General features: G+C 42.4%; 1 protein-coding gene across 13 annotated transcripts in view; it reads right to left on the reverse strand.

Annotated features, from left to right (window-relative positions):
• ROBO2 (roundabout guidance receptor 2) overlaps positions 1–22597 on the reverse strand; it is a 625032-nt gene that overhangs the window by 116718 nt on the left and 485717 nt on the right. For all 13 annotated transcript variants that reach the window (XM_054047097.1, XM_054047036.1, XM_054047134.1 and 10 more), the window contains exons 8-9: positions 16226–16397; positions 9635–9840 (exon numbers count right to left, since the gene is read on the reverse strand). In XM_054047097.1, coding sequence (XP_053903072.1) covers positions 9635–9840; positions 16226–16397 — 378 coding nt within the window. The remainder of the gene's footprint in view (positions 1–9634; positions 9841–16225; positions 16398–22597) is intronic.

A 22597-nucleotide genomic window follows, 5' to 3' on the forward strand; every position in this document is an offset into this window, starting at 1 on the left:
TCCCAGCAGGGTTGTCTCACCTGCTTTTATTCTTCTGTTGTAGAGGAAGTATTACTATGCAGTTTATCATGTATGGGTCTTTTTAGATAAGACTTTAAAACCAGTCCTGTCTAGTTAGTATGGATATTAAAGTCCTCAGGCATAACATTTTCTAAAGGGTAAGGCTGGGTCAGTGGACTAGGCCAAATTTCCCTCTTCTCTCTCCACTTTTATGCAGAGTGGAGTGAGCTTGTTGATGAGCTGGCAGCTGCCTTCCACACGAGAGGGGTTTCAGTGATTCAATGATGTATGTGCGTTTCAGTGGTGCTGTATGTCTGGAGTTTGAGACGTGTTTGGGGATGAAAAAGCATTATATTCAAATAAATGATCCAGATATGCAGAGTTTATTTGGGGAAATTGTTTGTGGTCACATTGACACTATTAGAGTTATTTCCCCCCACTTCTTTTTATTTTTTTCTGTCACACTGACTGATTTCCCCTGATGTTTTGTTATTTCTCATTTTGAAGGCTAAGGGATGCTGTGAATGAGACCTGATGTTTGGTCTGGGGAAATCTACTGAGATCAATGGAATACCGCAGTTGGCCAACAGTGTGTAGTCTACTGAGAAGCCCCCAACCTGCTGTGTGTAAAGCATGTTAGCTTAGAGATGGAAATGGAGTGGGGAAAGTGCTGACTCTGATGATATGAGAGAAGAATTATATTCACTGGGGGAAGGCTGCATTGGAACATCTCAATGGATATAGGACTAAATCCAAAATGGTTTATTGGACTGTAAGGGAATAGTATATGCGTGCTCTGAACTATATTAAATTGGAACTGAAATCAATGTGCGCATAGCTTGATTTTCCAGATGGCTGTTGAGGCAAATCAGCAAGATGCTCTTTACAATATCTGCTGATATATATTTTAATTGATTTTGAAGTTTATCACGTTTGAATCGTGTTGGCACTTTCTGCTTCTGACATATTATCGCTGCAGTATACTATTGTTATGGACAGGGCACGACAGGTAATTAGTGATGTAACTGTTTAGTAGATTTGTATAAGCAAGGCCTGAATTTTAAAAAGATGCAGCTGCCTTGAGTCAGAAAGGCTCTCTGATAAAAGCTGAAATATTCAAAATGTGAACCAGTTGCTGGGGAAAGACAAAGGCACTTGACGGGAGATAGCCTTATCAGCAGGGAAGGGGAGCAGCAGAGCATTCTCTGCTGTACTGTTTTACTTTGTGTTTTCTGAGCTGTTGGTTGGGAAAAGGTACCTCCTCATTACTCTACAGCCAAAATGCTTCTGAAATAAATGTAGTCAAACTTTACTAATTCTGGGTCACTGAGAACGAAAATGATGCTTAAAATTGTTGATTGGCTCTAGTTTTCAAGATATGACCAACATCAGTGGCAGCTTTGTGGTGATTTGAAGGTTGTTGCTCTCTTGCTTGGTCTGCAGACTGGATACACAAAGTATTGCTGTTTTCTCTGCAAATGGGATAGTCGTGCAAGAGATTCCCACTACATCAAGAAAGCTTGGCCACTCCGACAGTCATTGGATCCTGAGAGGAAAAGTGTTCAGCATCCACCACTTGTTGAATTAAGGAAGATTTTGTTACCACCCTTACACATCAAGCTGGGTCTGATGAAGAACTTTGTCAAGGCCATTGACAAAACACAATGCAAACACAAAGCAGCTTTCAAGTACCTCCGTGGAAAATTTCCAAGGTTAAGTGAAGCTAAGATAAAGGAAGGTGTCTTTGTTGGTCCTCAGATTCGTGAACTTCTTCGAAATGATGCATTTGACAATGCACTGTGTGGCAAGGAAAAGACGGCATGGAAAGCCTTCCAGTTAGTGGCAATAAATTTTCTAGTAAACAACAAGGCAGACAACTACAGGTTGTTGGTGGAAAACCTCCTCAAGGCATACAAAAGCCTTGGTTGCAACATGTCACTAAAGATACATTTTTTGCACTCTCATCTAGATTTTTTTCCACCAAACTGCGGAGCAGTGAGTGACGAGCACGGCGAGCGATTTCACCAGGACATTGCAACAATGGAGAAATGCTATCAGGGCAAATGGAGCCCATCAATGCTTGCAGACTATTGCTGGACAGTGACAAGAGATGCTCCATTTAATGAATACAAGAGACAAGCCAAGAAGCGCCGAGTAGACACTGAATAGGACTAAACTACGTACGTAATAGTTTTTTTGCCTTTTGTTTCATAATATATTTTATTTATATAACCCTTCTGCTGATTTTTAAAGTGTTACATAAACAGAACAGGTGAAATATTATCATGTAAAGCAACCATGTGTTTACATGAAAAGACCTAGGTTTACAATTTATGATTAAAACTCTACTATCTACACAATATACATAGACATAAAATGTAAAAACTTAAATATCTTAGAAACAGTAGCCAATCAGTTGTTTTAATTGTCATATTTGAATTCAGCACATCAAAATACATAATAAATAGCACATTTTATCTCTGAAGCAGACGACTTCTCAAAAATTGTAGACCAGTGTTATCTGGTAGTGGAAACTCTTTTTTAAGGCAAAGTTTCTTAAGTGCATTTGAGCATTGCTGTTGCAAAGTGGGGTATGGCACTGGACACTGCTGGTATACTTAGAAGGAAAATACTATATGGGGGGAGGGAGAGCTCAGTGGTTTGAGCATTGGTCTGCTAAACCCAGGGCTGTGAAATCAGTACTTGAGGGGGCCACTTAGGGATCTGGGGCAAAATCAGTACCTGGTCCTGCTAGTGAACGCAGGGAGCTGGATTCAATGGCCTTTCAGGGTCCCTTCCAGTTTTATGAGATAGGTATATCTCCATATAAAGAATACTCAGGGTATTCCACTTCTTCCAGGCCATGAAATCAACTAGCAGATTATGAACAGATTACATGTGTACCTAGTGAATTTCATATCCGCATGACAATATTGTTTGCCTTTTAATCTTTTGTGCTATTAAAACACACAAAAAAGGAGAGAAATCAGACAGTCAATGGCAATTCATTGTTTTTCAGCGTCCCATACCATGGAAGATAGGTGTTCCATGTGGGAGGACAGATCATGCCACTGGCAGAGAGACTAAAACCTAACTTCTACATCAGAGGTGGGAAAACTACAGGTCACATCTGGCCCACGGGACCCTCCTGCCCGGCCCCTCTGCTGCTGTTCCCCCTCCCCCACAGCCTCAGCTCGCCGTGCCGCCAGCGCAATGCTCTGGGTGCCGGAGCCCTTGCAGAGCTGTGGACTGTCCTGGTGCTCTGGGCAGCACGGCCATAGCGTAGGGTTACCATACGTCCGGATTTTCCCGGACATGTCCGGCTTTTGGGGGCTCAAATCCCCGTCCGGGGGGAAATCCCCAAAAGCCAGGCATGTCTGGGAAAATCGGGAGGGCTCGGCCCGGGCCTCTTTGGCCGGGGCCGGGGGCATGGTGCCGGGCCGGGCGCGCGGGGCCGGGCCGGGCGGGGGTGGGCGCGCGGGGCCGGGGTGGGGTGGGCGCGCGGGGCCAGGCGGGGAGCCGGGAGCCGGTCCGGGCCCGCGGGGCCGGGAGCCGCGGGGGGTCCACGGGGCCGGGAGCCGGGGGGTCTGCTGGGCCGCGAGCGGGGGGGTCCGCTGGGCCGCGAGGTCCGCGGGGCTGGGAGCCGGGGGGTCCGCGGGGCCGCGAGCCGGGGGGTCCGCGGGACCGGGAGCGGGGGTCCGCGGTGCCGGGGGGTCCGCTGGGCCACAGCGCCGGGGGGTCCGCGGGGGCCAGGGGGCCAGGAGGTCCGCGGGGCCGCGAGCCGGGGGGTCCACGGGGGCCGCAAGCCGGGGGGTCCGCGGGGCCGGGAGGTCCGCGGGACCGGGAGCGGGGGGTCCGTGGGGCCGGGGGGTCCACTGGGCCGTGGCGCCGGGGGGTCCGCTGGGTCCGCGGGGTCCGCCACCGCGGGGCCGCGAGGTCCGCTGGGCCGCGAGCGGGGGGGTCCGCTGGGCCGCGAGGTCCGCGGGGCCGCAAGGTCCGCTGGGCCGTGGGGTCCGTGGGGGCCGCGAGCCGGGGGGTCCGCTGGGCCAGGAGGTCCGCGGGACCGCAAGGTCCGCTGGGCCGTGGGGTCCGTGGGGGCCGCGAGCCGGGGGGTCCGCTGGGCTGGGAGGTCCGCGGGGCCGGGGGGGTCCGCTGGGCCGGGGGGTGCGCCGGGCCGCCGGGGGCCGGCAGTGCTGGGCGGGCCGGGGGTGGTCGGCCGGGGCCGGCACCCCAGGGCCCGAGCCGACCCAGGCTGGAGCCGCCGGGGGGCCAGCCTGGGCCGCGCCTCCTCCCCCCACGCCCCCCTTACCTGCTACAGGCTTCCCGCGACTCAAATGTTCGCGGGAAGCAGGGGAGGGGGCGGAGACTTTGGGAGGGGGCGGAGTTGGGGTGGGGGCATGGGCGGGGCTGGGGGCGGGGCCGGGGCCCCTGGGAGTGTCCTCCATTTGGAGGCACAAAATATGGTAACCCTACCATAGCGCCGCCAGCCACCGGTGCTCCAGGCAGTGCGGTAAGAGGGCAGGGAGAAGGGGGAGTTGGATAGAGGGCAGGGAAGTTCGCGGTGGTGGTCAGGGGCGGGGGTGTGGATGGGGGCGGGGTGGTCAGAGGGTGGGGAACAAGGGGGTTGAATTGGGGCAGGGTCCTGGGGGAGCAGCCAGGAGGGGGGGTTAGCTGGGGTGGCGGGGGCCAGTCAGGGTAGGGGTTGATGGGGCAGCAGTCCCAGGGGGCTGTCAGAGAATGGGGGGGGGGGTTGGATGGGGCAGGAGTCCCGGGGGGCCGTCAGGGGTTGAGAAGCAGAGGGAGTAGGATAGGGGGTGGGGGCCGGGCCACGCCTGGCTGTTTGGGGAGGCACAGCCTCCCCTAACTGGCCCTCCATACAATTTCAGAAACGCGATGTGGCCCTCAGACCACAATGTTTGCCCACCCCTGCTCTACATAGTTTGTATATCAGCCAGCCCCCCCCCAACGACTGTGGCCAACTGGCTGTTTTTAAGGACATGCAGGGAGACAACTGAAAATTTGAATATATGGATGGATTATAATCATCATTAAGCACTTTCCCTGGTTAGCACTGGGTTTCTGGGCATGCTATGAATAATAAGTAAGCAGCTTTTTTGGAGCAGAGAAGGAATTTTCCTGTCACCATTGACTTGGGTATGGAATTTTTTTTCACTTCCTCACAGCAACCAGGATACTTGGCACATAGGGGAACTGTGTAGATTCACATTCAAGATTTATCACAACTTTGGCCTGGGGTCCAGTGTGGTTGCTATAGAACATGGGCAAGGTGGTGTAGGGGCTCCAGAGTAAATGTCAGCATTGAGCTAAGAAGGACCATACCCATTAGATGTACTTCAATGAGCTACTTTGACATATACATTGAACCCTTGTATGCAATAAGGGCAGTGACAATTATTTTGGTAAGATGCTAAAATCCCTATTGGTTGGTTATTGTGAAGGGGATCTAATTGTAGCTTGCCCTGAGATTGGTCCTGTCTAAAGGACTTCAGTTTGGACCTCCACTGGACTCTCTGTTGATGTGGTAGCCTTAACGGAAGACTTAAACCTTCCAGTTTACATTAATTCATAACAGTTGCAGCTTCCCATTTAAACTAGGGCTGTCAAGCGATTAAAAAAATTAATCATGATTAATCGCACTGTTAAATAATAATAAAATACCATTTATTTAAATATTTTTGAACATTTTCTACATTTTCAAATATATTGATTTCAACTACAACACAGAATAAAAAGTGTACAGTACTCACTTTATATTTATTTTTGATTACAAATATTTGCACTGTAAAAAAACAAAATAAATAGTATTTTTCAATACCCACATTACAAGTACTGTAGTGCAATCTCTTTATCATGAAAGTTGAACTTACAAATGTAGAATTATGTACCAAAAAAACTGCATTCAAAAATAAAACAATGTAAAGTTTAGAGCCTACAAGTCCACTCAGTCCTGCTTCTTGTTCAGCCAATTGCTCAGACAAACAGGAGAAAACTGATGCTGTTACATTAGCAGGAGAAAACTGCTGCCCACTTCTTGTTTACAATGTCACCTGAAAGTGAGAAAAGGCATCCTAATGGCACTGTCGTTGCCGACGTTGCAAGATATTTATGTGCCAGATGTGCTAAAGATTCATAAGTCCCTTCATGTCAACCACCATTCCAGAGGACATGCGTCCATTCTGATGATGTGTTCTGCTCGATAATGATCCAAAACAGTGCGGACCAACACATGTTCATTTTCATCAACATGACTCAGATGCCACCAGCAGAAGGTGGATTTTCTTTTTTAGTGCTTCAGGTTCTGTAGTTTCCGCATTGGAGTGTTGCTCTTTTAAGACATCTGAAAGCATGCTCCACACGTCGTCCATCTCAGATTTTGGAAGGCATTTCAGATTCTTAAACCTTGGGTCAAGTGCTGTATCTATCTTTAGAAATCTCACATTGGTACCTTCTTTGTGTTTTGTCAAATCTGCAGTGAAAGTGTTCTTAAATCTAACGTGCTGGGTCATCATCCAAGACTACAATAACATGAAATATATGGCAGAATGGGGGGTAAAACAGACCAGGAGACATACAATTCTCCCCCAAGGAGTTCAGACATAAATTTAATTAATACATAATTTTTTTAACGAGCATCATCAGCATGGAAGCATGTCCTCTGGAATGGTGGCTGAAGCATAAAGGAACATACAAATATTTATCATAGTTGGCACATAAATACCTTGCAATGCCGGCTACAAAAGTGCCATGCAAACACCTGTTCTCACTTTCAGATGGAATTGTAAATAAGAAGTGGGCAGCATTATCTCCTATAAATGTAAACAAACTTGTTTGTCTTAGCAGTTGGCTGAACAAGAAGTAGGATTCACTGGACTTGTATGCTCTAAAGTTTTACACTCTTTTCTTTTTGAGTGCAGTTATATAACAAAAAAAAATCTATATTTGTAAGTTGCACTTTCACAATAAAGAGATTGCACTTCAGTACTTGTATGAGGTGAATTGAAAAATACTATTTATTTTGTTTAGAGTGCAAATATTTGTAATCAATAATAATAATATAAAGTGAGTACTGTACACTTGGTATTCTGTGCGGTAATTCAAGTCAATATATTTGAAAATGTAGAAAAACATCCAAAAATATGTAATAAAATTCTATTGGGATTCTATTGTTCAACAGTGCAATTAAAACTATGATTAATTACGATAAATTTTTTTAATCATGATCAATTTTTTTTAGTTAATTGCATGAGTTAACTGCAATTAATCGACAACCCTAGTTTAAACCAATTTATGGTGTTGAGTCTTTCTTCCCAGTGTGTCTGATTCAAATAATGCATGTTACTGCATTGGGAAGGTTTAAGGAGTATCTTTCTGAGCCTTAAAGGAAAATGGGTATTAAAGAATGAGCCACTCAAGGATCAATAAAAGCTCCATGTCTTTTAAAGTCATACTTAATGCCAGATTTTCCTTTACCCTGCCGGTATTTCTTTTCTCCTTTAGAGATCACGTGCCTCTAACAAAGACATTAATGTGCTGGCACGATTCAACAAGTATTTTACTGTTTGCATAACCGCATGCAGGCAGGCATCCCATGAGCTTCTGCCTCATGGACACTCCACAGAAGCCCATCATCAATGCTCTGAAAGTTTGTTTGAAATCACCAAGCTCCCACCTTTAATTGCTGCTTTCTAACACTACTGGGGAATCTTGACTATTCAACCGCACTGTTTAATCCAGCTCTACAGTAAAAATGCATTAACCTTCATGGCCCAAGCCCGCCTTTAGCCCAGAGAGGGAGGATAAATTGTTTACTCAAGGAAAGCTAGCATAAATTTTTTAATAAATTCCATTTTGTTCCAAGGAGGTTAACAATTCATTTACGATCACTGATGAGATGTTGGCAGAAAACTAAACGGCTGCTCATTTCTTGTTCTTTACAGTTCTGCAGATTATCTTGATAAAACTAAGTACAAGCATTAGTGCTGATGAAATTAAATATTTCCTAAAATTGTTTTTAAACAACTAATGTTTAAACTATATTTACCTTTCTGCATCATATGTATTACATATTTGGATATCTATAATGAGTATCTCTATACTTTATACATAAATACATACATCTATACAGAGGTTGTCATTAGCAAGATAACATTTACTAACAAGGTATTGCAGATTTTGTTTGTACTCTAAATAAGACATAATAGTGTTATCTCAGATATCAATGTGTTAAATTATTGGTAACTTTTGCCTTTTGAATGGCAACCACTCTGTGAGAGTATAGATATATCAAAGAATCAGTCCTCTATCCATGATCTGCACAGCAGCATAAAGCAGCCAGAAAGCTACTTTAAATGAGCGACTGAGAATTACCCCATGCCACTTGGCTCCTGTCACTTCCCACAGAGGGCATTACCCGAGTGGGGAAGGGACAGGCTGGAGCACATAGTACATGCTAGGACCACTGCAAGTGGCATAACTTAGATCTGCCACATGTATCTGATTCTAGAATTGAGCCTGTGTATGCACACAAAACTACACTTTGTCTCTTCATTCACGATTATTTATTTTGTTTTATTTTGCTTTCTTACAAAGCCTTGTACCCAGCTAATAACCAGCAGATTTTGAACACAGGCCTCCTTTATTTAAGAAAGGAGTGCCAATGACTTCAGTGTGACAATCTGCACGTGTAAGGAGCACAGGCAAGACTACAGGAATGGATCCAATTATATAGGAAAATGGCCTATTAACTAAATTCTAAATCCTCTTTGGAAAATAAACATGCTTCAAATATATGGTGTTTTTATTTTATTTTATTTTAGCTAAAAAGTCATTTAAAATGTTTGACGAGAGGCGATCAAGGGAACCAGAATTTCATTTCAGATCAAATTTCACATTGACAACTTTTCATTTTGTCTCTTCTCCCTATCTGAATTCCACCCTTCTAAAATTCAGGGCATCTGATTTTCAGATACCTCAAAACCAAACTGGCCAGACAGTGTTCCATGCCCTGTGCCAAAGAGGGATGAAATATTGCCCTAACCAAGCAGCAGGGGAAACACCAACACACATAGGACAGAACTAGCGTAGCCAGCTCCAGGGTATCTCCCTCTCCCAGTCCCTCGTGTAGTGGATCTGGTAAGGGAGGGAGTAGCCAAAGCCCTAGGCTACAGTCTAGGAATCCCTGGTTGCAGTAACAGCTCCACGGAGACAATTATCAGCTGCAACAAATGAGGCTGCTCAGATTTGCAACTTTGAATGAACTGGCATCCAGCCTCAGGATCAAATGAGATGGAGATGGTGACTAGTCCCCCCTCCCATCTCCTGCATCGAGTGAAGCTCGACCAGCCCCCACTGCTGGGTAATATGTTCTAACACATTTTGTCTATATCCTAATGTGTTACCTGAAGCCTCTACAGAAACGTTAAATCATATCTCCCTTTTTCATTTCTCTAGCAGAGAATTTTGCTCAATGAAAGCTTGTTGTTGAAAGGCATTATTCTAAATGGAGGGACACATGCCAACTTTGAAGATAAGGATGCCTAACTGTTGATGGGGGCTCCTCACCAGCTCAGTAATGACCCAGTCCCAACAAAGATTCATTCGTATTAGTACTCACCCGTAGACTTTTAATCTGCAAGGTCCCCTGCTCCTGTATTGATGTTCTAGGATCTCTGCCCAGGAACGTGAATCCTTCCTTTAACCAACTAATAACAGGAAGTGGGTCGCCAGTGGCCTTACACTTCAACAAAGCTGTCCCATCTACTGCCAACGTCTGATTGGCTGGACCTTGGAGAATGATGGGTGGAGGCCTATCTGTCAAAACTAAATGAAAATACAACAATTACTGAACCTCTCTACTTTTAAAAATCATGTTTAGCAGTTAGTATCTGGTATAACAGAATATAGATTTTAAGAAAATCGTATACGATATCCAGGGAGGTTGAAAATGCTAATTTCTGCAATGCTCACTATGCATTCATGCACCAACAACTGAGAGGATTGACATTTAAAAGGGTTGTGCTTAGTTACAATGAAACAGTACCTAGATGTGAGTGTGCTATTAACAAACATTGAAAGCTTATCACACTTATTTGAGTAAAGGTATGTCTACACTGCAATATTGTATATCCCTGCAGCCTGAGCCCTGCAAGCAGGAGTCACCAGACACAGGCCAGCCGCGGTTGGTTTTTATTGCAGTGTAGGCATTGCTTAAGATTAGCTAATAGGTAAGGTCCTGGTTCAGGAAAGCACTCAAGCACATGCATAGGTGCTGACTACATGGGTGCTCCGAGGCTAGAACACCTATGGAAAAAAAACTAGTGGGTGCTCAACATCCACCAGCAACCATCCCCGATCAGTTCCTCCCCCCACTCCCAGTGCCTCCCACCTGCAGCAATCACCTATTCAGCAGTGGGCAGGAGGCACTGGGGGGTTGGGGGCGGAGTGAGGGTGGGGCCACTCAGGAGAGGGGGTGGAGTGGGGGCAGGAAGAGGCGGGTCAGGGCAGAGAAGGGATGGGAAGAGGTGAGGCAGGATGAGGGCTTAGGGGAAAGGGTGGAATGAGGGCAGGGTCTGGGGCAGAGCAGGGGGTCGAACACACTCAGAAAGATGGTGCCTATGGCAGCAGCGCCTTTTGGCTTAAAGTAGTTTCTATCGTAATATCAGGTTTACATTTTGATTCAATGGCTCTCAGTACCCCACTATACAAATTGTTCCAGCACCCTAGAGCACATGCTTAAGTTTAAGCAGGTGTTTCAATCTCATTGGTTTCAAAGTTAAGCATATGTTTAAATGCTTTCCTGAAAACAGATGGTCTCCTGAATCAGGGCCTTAGATAAAAGCTAAGACAGTTGTCTACCAACCATAACGGTTAGTTAAAAGTGTGCATTTGATCATGTTTCCCATTCATGTTCAATGTGCAAATGTTAATCATTAGGAAATAACATCTAACAACACAAAATCTTTCCCTAACTGATCTAACTGATTGCATCATGCTCTTCAGTGAGGAACAGTTCAGATTTAATCAAGCTGTCTGTTTACCTATCAAATCATGTTATCACCTTTTGAAACCATGAACTCTGTTATTATTCTAATATTTTATATTTGCATGCTTAAAATAGTTCATAAAAGATTCTTAACTAGTGAGTGCCTAGCTGCATCTGAGCCTTATTCTGCTACCAGTGGGATATTGTGAAGATGAGGTAAATGCTCATGTTAAATTTTCTTGCAAGAAAATTTTTTCATAAATAATTCTGATGTTGAACCTATTCCATGCCATCTGTGAAGGAGAAAAACATAGCTTTGTTGTTTCTATAAGACTTGTTTATGGAGAGAGAGAGAGAGAGAGAGAGAGAGAGAGAGAGAGTAAAATAAACAAGGAGCTGGATTCTTCATTAATGGAAATGGAGTTATACCGTCACAACACCAGTCTAACAGAATTGAGAAACAGTTCTCAGATGTTTAGCTTCCATACTGTTATAACTTTAAATCTCTGAATAGTATGTTTGGCATCTGAATGAAAATATTCTGATAAACAGGATTAGCTCCTGAGCTAGTGTTGGTTCGCATAGCTCAACTGATGTCAATTGAGTTACATCAGTTTACTCCAGCTGAGGATCTGGCCCAATGTATTTAGTATAATACATGCCTTTGAATGAAACCAAAATAAATTGAAGTGTGTCTTAAAGAAATGTGGCTTGTATTGTGTTGAACTGTTCAAGACATGAGCCCACAGCATTATCAAGGCTCAAAAGTGCTTTCGGCATACTGTTTAATATATAGGAAAAAGGAGGGCTGATGTAAGCATCTGTTTTTTTATTCAAAATGTTTGTTTTTGGAACTGTAACATCGCAACCACCCTAAAACCTTCTCTTAATCTGGGAAATAAGGCTGATGAATCTACTTGCTGTAATAATACCTTGGGCTGTGATTTCAACAAACTTATTGTAACTAAAAATTTAAAGTGTGCATTGAAAGCTAATTTAGAACATTTGTCACAGGAAATGAAAACTGCCTTGGAAATTCTGAAATACCATACACTGAATTCAGCTATTACACAGGAACCAGTAGGACACAAGAAAAACACAATGGGATGTATTTTCACCTCAAAGCACATGTTTACATCTCACTAGGGTTAAGCACAGTTACACACAACTGTTGAAGAGAGAGTACTGCCCCGTCATTTTAAGAAATAAAAACTCAATCTCAATTTTATGCTGTAATTAAAGAAACATGTGTATGGCCCATCAAAGTACTATATCTACAGCAAAAATATATTCAGGTGACAACTAGGCCACATAAGTTTTCATTTACATTTAATGCAGATCAATGAGTTTTCAGTTTTCTAGGGGAATAGGTATAGATTAAAAGAATGAAAACAAATAATTGCTTAGGTTGAGAACTATACGTCTTTAGTTATTTGTAGCAACTCATTGCCTTATTTTATGGGTAGCAATATAGGTATTTTAAAAGCTTATTGTTTTTTAGATATTGCTCTTTGGCATCTAATTAGTTTTTTTACTGCCCAAATGAGTAGCTCATAATCTTTTAAATGGGTTTGATCAATAAAGTAATTGAAAGTCTCCTGGCCAGAAGGAATCTTCATCTTCAAGGGTGTTATGGGTGAAAGACTACTACAGGTTTCCATGACACTAAGGCTAAAGGTTAAATGAACACTTAGGATTTCCAGTGATCTGTGAACAACTGTATTGTCTTCACTTCTATGACTTGTAAATCTTCTGTAAAATGTTTCTAAATTCTCCTGTTTTTGTCAGTTATTTAAATATATAAACAGGATTCCCATGATATAGGTCTCTCAGTGAATCAGGAACCAACACTTGAGCAGCACTTTGGAAAGATGTTTGTATATGCATGAGGGTCTATCTATCTCAAAGATGGACAAATACAGTAAAAGGTCCATGAATGGTTGCTCTAATTTTTAGGTGAATTTGTTTTGTCCAAGCTCAAACCATTTTGTGTTCATTTTCTACAAACGTGTGTGATTGAGATATACTGGTATGAATATTCATGAAAAGTGAACTTCAATGTGCACACAGTCATGAAAACTGAATTTAAAATGAGCATCTGCAAGCATTCACATACGCATGTAATCTAGTGATGGAAACAAGATCATGTGCCTTATCTGACCAGTCACAACTAAGCAATACAACTTGAATTTCAAGTAGAGAGAGCTGGATACTTACAGAGAACAATTTGTGACTAATCCATAGAGTAAAAAAACATACACAGTGGCCAAAAAGATCAATCAATAAATATGAATAATGAACTGATTAGAGGAAATTGAAATTTACTTCTGAATATTCTGTGCACAAAAAAGAGGCTAAATTTATGGAATAAATTACTAATTGTGAATTATTCTCTCTATATCACACAGACACACAGTTAAATGGAAGCTTTTAGTTTATTTGCATGACCTGCTGTTATAAGACTGTGAGCTGCATGCTTACCTTTGCTTTTGAAAGATTGCAAAGACTGTCTCATTTTTTTTTTTAAATTATGTTACTTTTCCAGATGTGAGTTAGACTCTGGATTTATGTGATGATCTTTCAAGATAGTACAAGATTTGAATTTCAAATATATTGCAAGCTCTCAGCACAGTCCATAATCAGCAAAATTATCACTCAACTCAGCACATTTCATCACAGCAAGTAATCTTTTCTCATAGGAACACTTGAGTTAAAAATATTTCCAGTGAAGACGTCTAAGTGCAAAAATGTAACAACTGAAACACTGCTATATATGGTATAATTAAGCACTTGTTTTTCTGCACATGACATATGTTTTCATTCTGTATTGGAATTTCAATTGAATCCAAATTACTCTGGGATCAAACAAAAATGTGTTCAAAATGAAAATGATGGCTTGCCACTATTATTAAATCATTAACCAAACAGAAAAATTCTGGGCTATGAAGTAAAACTGAAATCACCAGCCAAAAACTGGAAAGCTAATGCTTAAATATATGGCTAATATTTGAAATGTTTATATTTTAATATATTTTTAAACCCTGAAATTAGATTTCTCTACTTTTAAAAACATTAACTTCTATAACCTATACTCAGCATGAGCTGACAAAGAATATTTAGATATTTATGCTTAATTCCCTAACTAAAGGCAATGTCAAAAATTATCTGATACAGTAGTACCTTTATTTATACAATCACAATTGCAAAATACTCTTTTTGCACATTCTTCATGACCTTCATCCACCCCTCAACTCAATAATGAATTCATATTTCTATAAAATAATCTTGTATTATATTACAGTGAGTGTCCTGACTTTCAGGTTCTGGGAGATATTTGAAGAATGCAGGTTTTTCATTCCTTTAGTCATACAGGCACCATTGAATGCTTTCTTAAGGAATGGAGAATACTAAGTACCTTTGAATGTAATTAGTTCAAGCTGAGTTTGCTTTTTGCTATGGACACCTTAATGAGCTTTTTCTGTTGACTGGCTGCATAAGCTGATGCAGATGCAGAAGAGGTCAATTCTGATTTCTTTTTTCATACAGAGAAATAAATAAAGATTAAGAAGGACCAGAGGCCTTGTCTGTCTACAGGAAGAATTTCTCATCACTGATATCCTTGAACCTGACTTGCTCCTTTCGGCCCCTGTTGCAGTAAATCTCTGCAGCAACAGCAGGTGCAACCATTAACAGCTCAATGTCCTATCAGCCAATGTTTGTATGTTCTATTTATTCCAATCACAGCCATGGCATTGAATCAGACAGCGTCGTGGACAGATATTAAAAAATACTGCCTTTCCATTAATTTTAAATGACCTTTTAATCTACATGTAAATTTGAATTGTATGAAAATGCATCATTTTGTCATAGAGAGTAAGAGAAAGAGAAGACTTAAAGAGGTCACAGAGCGAAGGTTAGGCTTTAATCTCCTAGAAACTATTTTAAGGAAATGTAGTGCGTGCTTGTAAAGATGCAAGGATAAGGAAGAAATTATCTTTCCTTGTCATAAAAATATAGACGGCTTTTGGAAAACAACAGAAAAAAAAGGCATTAAATTCATGCTCAAACCTCTATAGCGTGTGTCTGAACCTCTCTACCTGTCACTCGCGATGAATATGCTTTTGTGAAAAGCCAGATTATTCAGAATTAGACATCTTTTCAAACTTTCATGATGTAGGCAGGTCTCTGAGGGAGCTGTAATAGTGGATCTGTGCATGTAACAACAGTTTTAACAGCAAAAATTCATCAAAGTCTGTCAGGAGATATTTAATGAGTCAGTTAAGATAGGGAATAATAAGGCCTGGGAATGTGATGACCTGCTAGGCAAATAGGAATTTCAGCTCCATTTTCTCTAGTAATATAAAGGCATTATTCTGCCCTAGATCCATGAACAGAACTCATACTGATGTTAACAGGATTCATGGGCTCAAATGAAAGGAGATACATGTGCTATGTAGGAAAGAATGCATTTAAGGTATTTTCCTAAAACAAAGTGTGGAAATGACTAGTGACAAATCACACTGTGTTGTAGTATTTGTCAATCTGTCGGATTCCCATCACTGCAGTATCTGAGCACATCACGCATATTAATTATCCTTAAAACACTCATGTGAGGGTAAGGAAGTATTTGAGATTTGGAGATTTGAGACACAGAGAAACTAAGGGCCAGGGTCCTCAGTTGATGTGCGCAGACATAGCTCCCTAGCTTTAAATGGAGTTTAAAATAACTTTAAATGGAGTTATTCCAATTTTCATGAGATGACGATATGTCTCAAAATGACTTCCCTAAGGTAGCACGAGAAGTCTGTTGTGGAGCTGGGAATTGAACCGAGTTTTCCTGAGTTGCTATTCAGTGCTTTACTACAAAACCATCCATTGCTCATTCTGGATTAGAATACGGGCATCTTAGATTTCAGTTCCACTGTATTGAACACTGTCCCTTAACACAAATTATATTTTGAGCTGGTGTATCCCTCCCTTTTCACTGATCGTTTTAAAGAGGTACAAAATTTCATATAATATGCAAACCTGTATTCCATGTTTTTGTGTTCATGGAGAAGACTCTGCACCGAGGTCCTTTTTGCATTATTCATAATTTGTAGAATCCTATATGTTTGCCAATATGAATTACATGATCTGACATGTCTATATTTACAAATTATATTTTAATTCTTCGGTGGTATTGGTTAAAAAAAACAAACAATAGAAATCCTGATTTCTCACCATCAGTAACTTCCAGTTGAGCTTTTGCTAAAATGCTCCCAGCAACCGTCAGCGCTTGACAGATGTAGTAGCCTGCATCAGATCGTTGAATGTTGGTAATAGTGAGGTCGCCTGTTGGTGATACTGAATACCTACTGTTGGGTTGGAGAGGCTGGTTTGGAAAGAGTAGATTCTGTGGAGACAATTCAAATCCCATCAGTGCAAATACAAGAATATTGCTTTTCCCTCAGTCAAGGGTACAATAATTTTCTTTACAAGCATTATGTATAAACAAATAAAAAAACACTACTGTTTATATAGTATCATAGGTGTGCATAGGGCTTTACAGACACATAATAAGCTAATGTTCCCTGCCTGGAGAAGCTTGCAGTTTAAATTAGACACAGCACTATTGAGAATGATGACAGACAATTGTGTTGCCAGTAGGGGTTGAGGTTTGTAAGAAGTTTCAACAAATACATGCGGGTGATTTGTTTCATATGTATCTAATTAGTTCTGAATTTGTTTCATATGTACCTTGATAACTCTGAACTTTATTTTAATAACATACATATCTGGGTGTTACATCAGGAGGAGCTAACACTAGAGTGCACATTAGAAAGCTATCTAAAAGGAATGAATTATGAGTAGTGTTCTGAAATAGCAGAGTGAGATTGTTTGGCAATGAATACTGTTCCTGGCAAAGGGGGCAGCATGAACAAGGCATAGAAGCAGAAGTGGCAGGAGGACACAAAAGGATCATAAAGAAAGAGGGGTTGGCAGAGCATGGGAGGTGAAAGGAGGAGTAGAAGGAAATTAAAACTGAGACATAGACAAGAGGCAGACAGTGTGGAACCTTGAAGGTGAGGACAAGGAGTATAAATTTAATGTGAAAATTGGCAAGGAGATGATAGTTTTGAGGAGGGGGTGGCACACTTAGATTGGGGGTGGGTTATTTTAGTGAAGCCCTTTTAATGGACTGGAGGGGGAGAGATGAGAACTGGGAAAATAGAGTGGAGGAGATTCAGTAATCAATGCAAAAAGATAATCAAGGCAGGAACCAGGGCTTTAGCAGCTGGGGGCAAATTTTCCAGGGAAAAGTGATAACATTTGACAGTGGCTTTGATGCAAGGAAAGAAGGGTTGAGAAGAGTGAGAGACAGCACTTGGGGAAAGACAGGTTAGTGAAAGTGACGGAGGGGGATGAAAAAGGGGAATAGGGGAGAGGGTTTAGGAGTTATGATGAGACGTCAGTACTTAAAGGAGGAAAACTGCCTGAATTAACTAATTCCATAAGAGTTATGGCACGATGATTTATCGATTTATGAACCAGCTTAAATAAAACAAGCACTGAACCAACCCCTATAAAAATATTACAATTGTTAATACCAGTGACATACCCAAACACTGCAGCAACACTACTGTAAGCTATTGATCAGTACTCTAGGGCAGTGGGTCTCACACTTATTTGATTGTGCCCCTCCTTTGTTTCTATAGTTGCTTATGTTCTCCCCCTGCCCCTCACAAGTATATATACCGCTGTCCAGCTCTGAAGGGAGAGTGGAAACCAGCGGCTGCTGGCTGGGCACTCAGCTGTATAGGTAGTGCTGTGCCGGCAGCAGCTCAGAAGTGAGGGTGGCAATGTGATTATGCAATATCACTTTTCACAGCAGACTTAGCACCCCATTACCACCCTTACTTCTGTGCTGCTGCTGCCACCCCGGCGCTGATAGCTGGAGTCCCGTCGCTACCAGGTGAGGGATGTGGATGGGAAGGAGAGCCGGAGCCAGCTAGTGCTTGGGATCCAGCTGTCACCCCAGGGGTTGTGCGGTGGGGCTCCGGCTGTCCTCTGTATCCTATCCCCCCACCTCCTGGATGTGCATGACCCTTTTGCACAAGTCCCTGCCACCTGGGACTGACAGCCAGAACTCTTAAAAGAAAAAACAGCACACAGCTCAGGCCTCCCCTTGCTTGACACATTCCCATGCCTCCTTTGGGAGGCCCGCTCCATAGTTAGAAAAGCACTACTTTAGGATAAGGTAGTTTTGTTTGGCTTTCTAATAATGGGAGTTTGGAAAAGTTCAGTTAAGATTTCGAAGTTTGCCTAAATATGCAGGATGGGATTTTTAAAAGCGCTGAGTGTTGACTAAAACTGTTCCAAATGGAGCTAATGGGAGTTTTACCATTGACTTCCATGTGAGCAAAGTTAGGGTAATGCTGAGTAGTTTTGGAAAAAATCACACCTCCTATCTGACTTGGCTTTGTTGGCAATGTAGATTCAACTGTGCCAACAGAAGAGTGCTTCTGTCGGCTTAGCTAATGTCATTCAGAGAGGTGGTGTAACAATGCCAGCAGAACTCTTTCTGCCGGCTTATACTGTGTCTACATTAGGGGGCTCTGCTGGAATAGCTATACTGGTCAAGGATCTGTAGTGTAAGCAAGCGCTGAATGAAGAATGAGCATAAAAGCCCACTTGTGTGAGAATTTTGATGTGGCAGAGTTTTGCAGCCATTCATCACCCATCTTGAGGATTTGTAGATGGCATCACAAGGTAGTACAAATCAGGGTTTATAATCATTTTCACTGTTGCATTCAAAATATTAATTTCTGATTATGTGACCATCCTTTTTTGATTCTTCAGCATGGGCCAGATCCTGAGGGGCCTTGGGCTCCAGTGAATTCTACACTTCAGTGGGAACTGATGAGGCTTAGCACCCTTCAGGATCAGAGCCCATGGATTATAAATTGCCATAAATTGACCGCAGAGGTGAATTTAAAAGAATGTAAAATAAAGTAAGTGGATTCAATTAACCTGTTCGCTCATTCAGGCCTAATGGTGACATGCTGGGCCACAGAGTGCCACAGTCATCCCTGGCATAACTCCACTGACTTCAATGGCTTTATGTCCATTAATTGTAATTGAGTTACACCAGGGATTAATTTTGCCCACAGTGTTTAGGAACTAGAGACTAGTAAGAGTAAATTCACTGCCTTAAGCTGCTGCGTTTCATTGGAGTGCTGCTGTCAAGCTTTGGGGGAAAAGGCTACCAAATACAAAGGACCAGCTGCTGATGCACAAGTTGGCACAAGGATCGTTCCAGAGGGAACTATTCCCCTCCCTTCCAGCTGGCTGTGCTTAGTGAAACAGGATGGAGGAACAGGTCCAGGATGAAGATTTCCCTGTAATCACTGGAATGGGCTAGCTTGACTAGCTCTACACAATATTACAATAAACATGAACAGCAGCATTGCAAGGAAGATAGTTTCTTGACTAAGGGTATGTCTACGGTGCAATTAAAAACCTGTGTCTGGCCCGACCGTGCAGGCTGACTCAGGCCCGCCAGGCTCAGGCTAAGAGGCTGTTTAATTGCAGGCTGGAGCCTGGGCTCTAGGAACCTGCAAGGTGCAAGAGTCCCAGATCTCGGGCTGCAGGCTGAACCTGAACGACTACACCACAATTAAACAGCCCCTTAGCTTGAGCCTTTGGAGCCTGAGTCAGCTGGCATGGGCCGACCACAGGATTTTAAATGCAGTGAGGACATTTTCTTGGAGACAAAGAAAGCATTGCAAGTCCAAATGACAAGGAGTAAATACTCAGAGATACAGTGTCCCCATACTCTGCATGTTAACCTTAGGTGTGGCCAAAGTATTGTACTCTTCATTTCAATGATAAAATATAGTAAGTGGAGACTCTGCTATTTAATGGAACAATGTCTTACTTCAAAGCCTGGAAAATTTATTTTAGGATGGTAACATTAACCTGCTTAACCTGTGTTGTTTCATTGTTGCTCAATTAAGAACATGCGGGTATAATGAATCACATTGAGCTATGTTTCAAGGTTTGATTATAAACATCAAGATATCAATTTTTATGTTGCCTTTATTTGCCAAAAAAGAACATTCTAACCCTACGGGATCTGGTTCTCAATATTGTAATTAATTTTCCAGGTTTGTAATTAAACAGCTTCAACATGGTACCATCAGTAGGTAATAACATTCAATTAAAGACAGAAGACACATTTTCACCTTAAAATGTTTTTACCCTTGAAGTGATACCAATGGAAGAGGATAAAATAGAGTATTAACACTTTTCAATTACACTAAATGACTTTAATCCTGCAAATGATGCCCTACTTTAATTAGAAGCTCTTCTCTTTATTACAACATGATGGATGTCCACTTTATTAGATTCAAGCGTGACACTATAAGCCCACTTTACATAAACATTACCATGTTATTAAAACCCTCTACAAGAAGGCTTTTTTGAAATGTTTGCTAGCACATCAGCACTTCCTGGTTTAATTTCAAAATGCTATTATATTTTCCTCCTGGAACAATTTGCTCCTTAGTGAGGCCCACAATACTGCACTTTGCAAGAATCAGAACCACGTATTTGATGGTTAGATCTGAGCCTCCTTACACGTTGCATAATCAGATGAATCAAATTGAGTGAAGAATCAACTTAAACAACTTAACAATTGCACAGGTATGTACTCCTGTAGCTGCACAACCCCAGAGAACATAGCGTATTGAGTCTGGTCTCGATCCTGTGACTGGACTGTTGTGCCCCATGCAGCGCTCCATTAATTTCATTGTGGCTCCGTGTGGGTGCACCTTTGCACAGGTCCGAGGTTCCACTCATGTAGATCTTCTGACTGCACGACTGGGGCCTCAAATAATATGTGCAGTAATAAAGATGTCTGTGGACACCTTGGTGCACAGCCATACCAGCCCACATTCTAACATTCTAAGAAGATGAGCTTTTATACAGGATGCAGACTTTCTCCATTCTTAACTCACCTTCTTGTTATAAAGGCACAATTAGATGGTGCAGAGCAGACTCCTCATCAAACACCTAAGGAATAGTGACTAAACTGATGGGACTTCAATGAGGTCAGGTGGTGGCAGCTCAAGGTGGGACTAGACAAGCAGCTTTAACAGGCCCAGACACACATCTGCAGAGAACACTGGGCTACTAATATTCACTGACCCAAACCAAGAGCGAGTTTTGTTGTGGGTGGAGTGATGTGATCAGAGAACTCTTGCCTAGGGCTACTGGTTATTCACTGAGAGAGGTGGGAAAGATTTGAATGGATTACTGCAGGTTTCCTGATTGCTTTAAACTTTATTTGAATATTACTGGATTGCTGCATTTTCCAAGAATTTATGTCCCAATAAAAATAATGCCTTGTCTACATTGGTGGCAGAATGTAGGACAAGTGTAGCTACACGCCAGAGTGAAAAACAGGCTGTATCCACACTATAGTGTGCTTCCCTGTGGTGGGGAAAGGCTCCAGCAATGGGTAGGCAGTGGGACAGTGTAGATGGGGGAGGCACTGCTTGGGCGTGAAGAGAACTGCATAGGGTACATACCCTAGGGTTCTGGCATGTCTTTACTTGCCTAAGCCGTGCCTTGCCGTCTACACTGCTATTTATACCCAGGCTAGGTGGGAGAGCAGTGTACGTACTGTACATGCTGCCATAAGTGTAGACATAACCTGAGTGCTTGGGGGTGGTGGTGGTGAAGTTCTGCCTGCGTAGGGCAACTGGAAGAGGATTTATTTATTTTTCCCAGAATTCTAGGTGGGGGCTAAAGTCAATTTTAATATTCTCCAAAAGGAACTCTTGACATTTTGAATCTGGCCCTTCTAACTACCATTAACCACCTGGCAGAAGGGTTATATATGAAAATATATCCAGTTGACTCCAGGAGAAAAATTATATTAACATCCAGGGCCACAGTCTCTATTTAGATCTAGGCCATTTGTACAATTCAGGTGCCACAAAGGGCAAGCAACTATCCAGAAATAGGCAGCAGAGAATTCCACCAGTGCAATGCATCTCACATGGGTGTAACAATAGCCAGCTCCCTGATGCTCTCCTCTCCTGCCCTTAGCAGAGCTCATGTGCAGGAGAGAATCTGGGTCATGGTTTGCAACATCCAAACTTTACCCACCAAAAGGAAAACCATCCAGACAGTGAGACAGCCTGTCTTCTGACATAACTAGTCTTGGCAAAGCAACAACACTGAAAATTTACACAAAGATTTATCTGTGACAGCATCACATTCAAATCTAAAGCTAAGGAAATCAGTATTGGCTCAGGGTGGTGTCAGAAACTCAGTCATTAAAATGACTCTAAATACCCAGGGGAAATTTTTCCAAAATGAGCCTCAGAAATTGTGCATGCTAGTTTTATGGAGGCAAACAGCTGCATGCTCAAAACCTGCATTTGCATGCACTGTGGCACACATCAGTGCAAATCAGGCAGTTAGATCTATAACTACCTGATTATGACAACACAGGTGCCCTGTTGTAATTACTGTCCCTGATTGGCTAAGAATTGTGTACATCCTCTTATTTTTGTTACCCTGTCTCTTAAGCGCCATACCATA

The sequence above is a fragment of the Malaclemys terrapin genome, chromosome 1, assembly GCF_027887155.1.
Source record: "Malaclemys terrapin pileata isolate rMalTer1 chromosome 1, rMalTer1.hap1, whole genome shotgun sequence".
In the NCBI taxonomy this organism is placed as follows: Eukaryota; Metazoa; Chordata; order Testudines; family Emydidae; genus Malaclemys; species Malaclemys terrapin.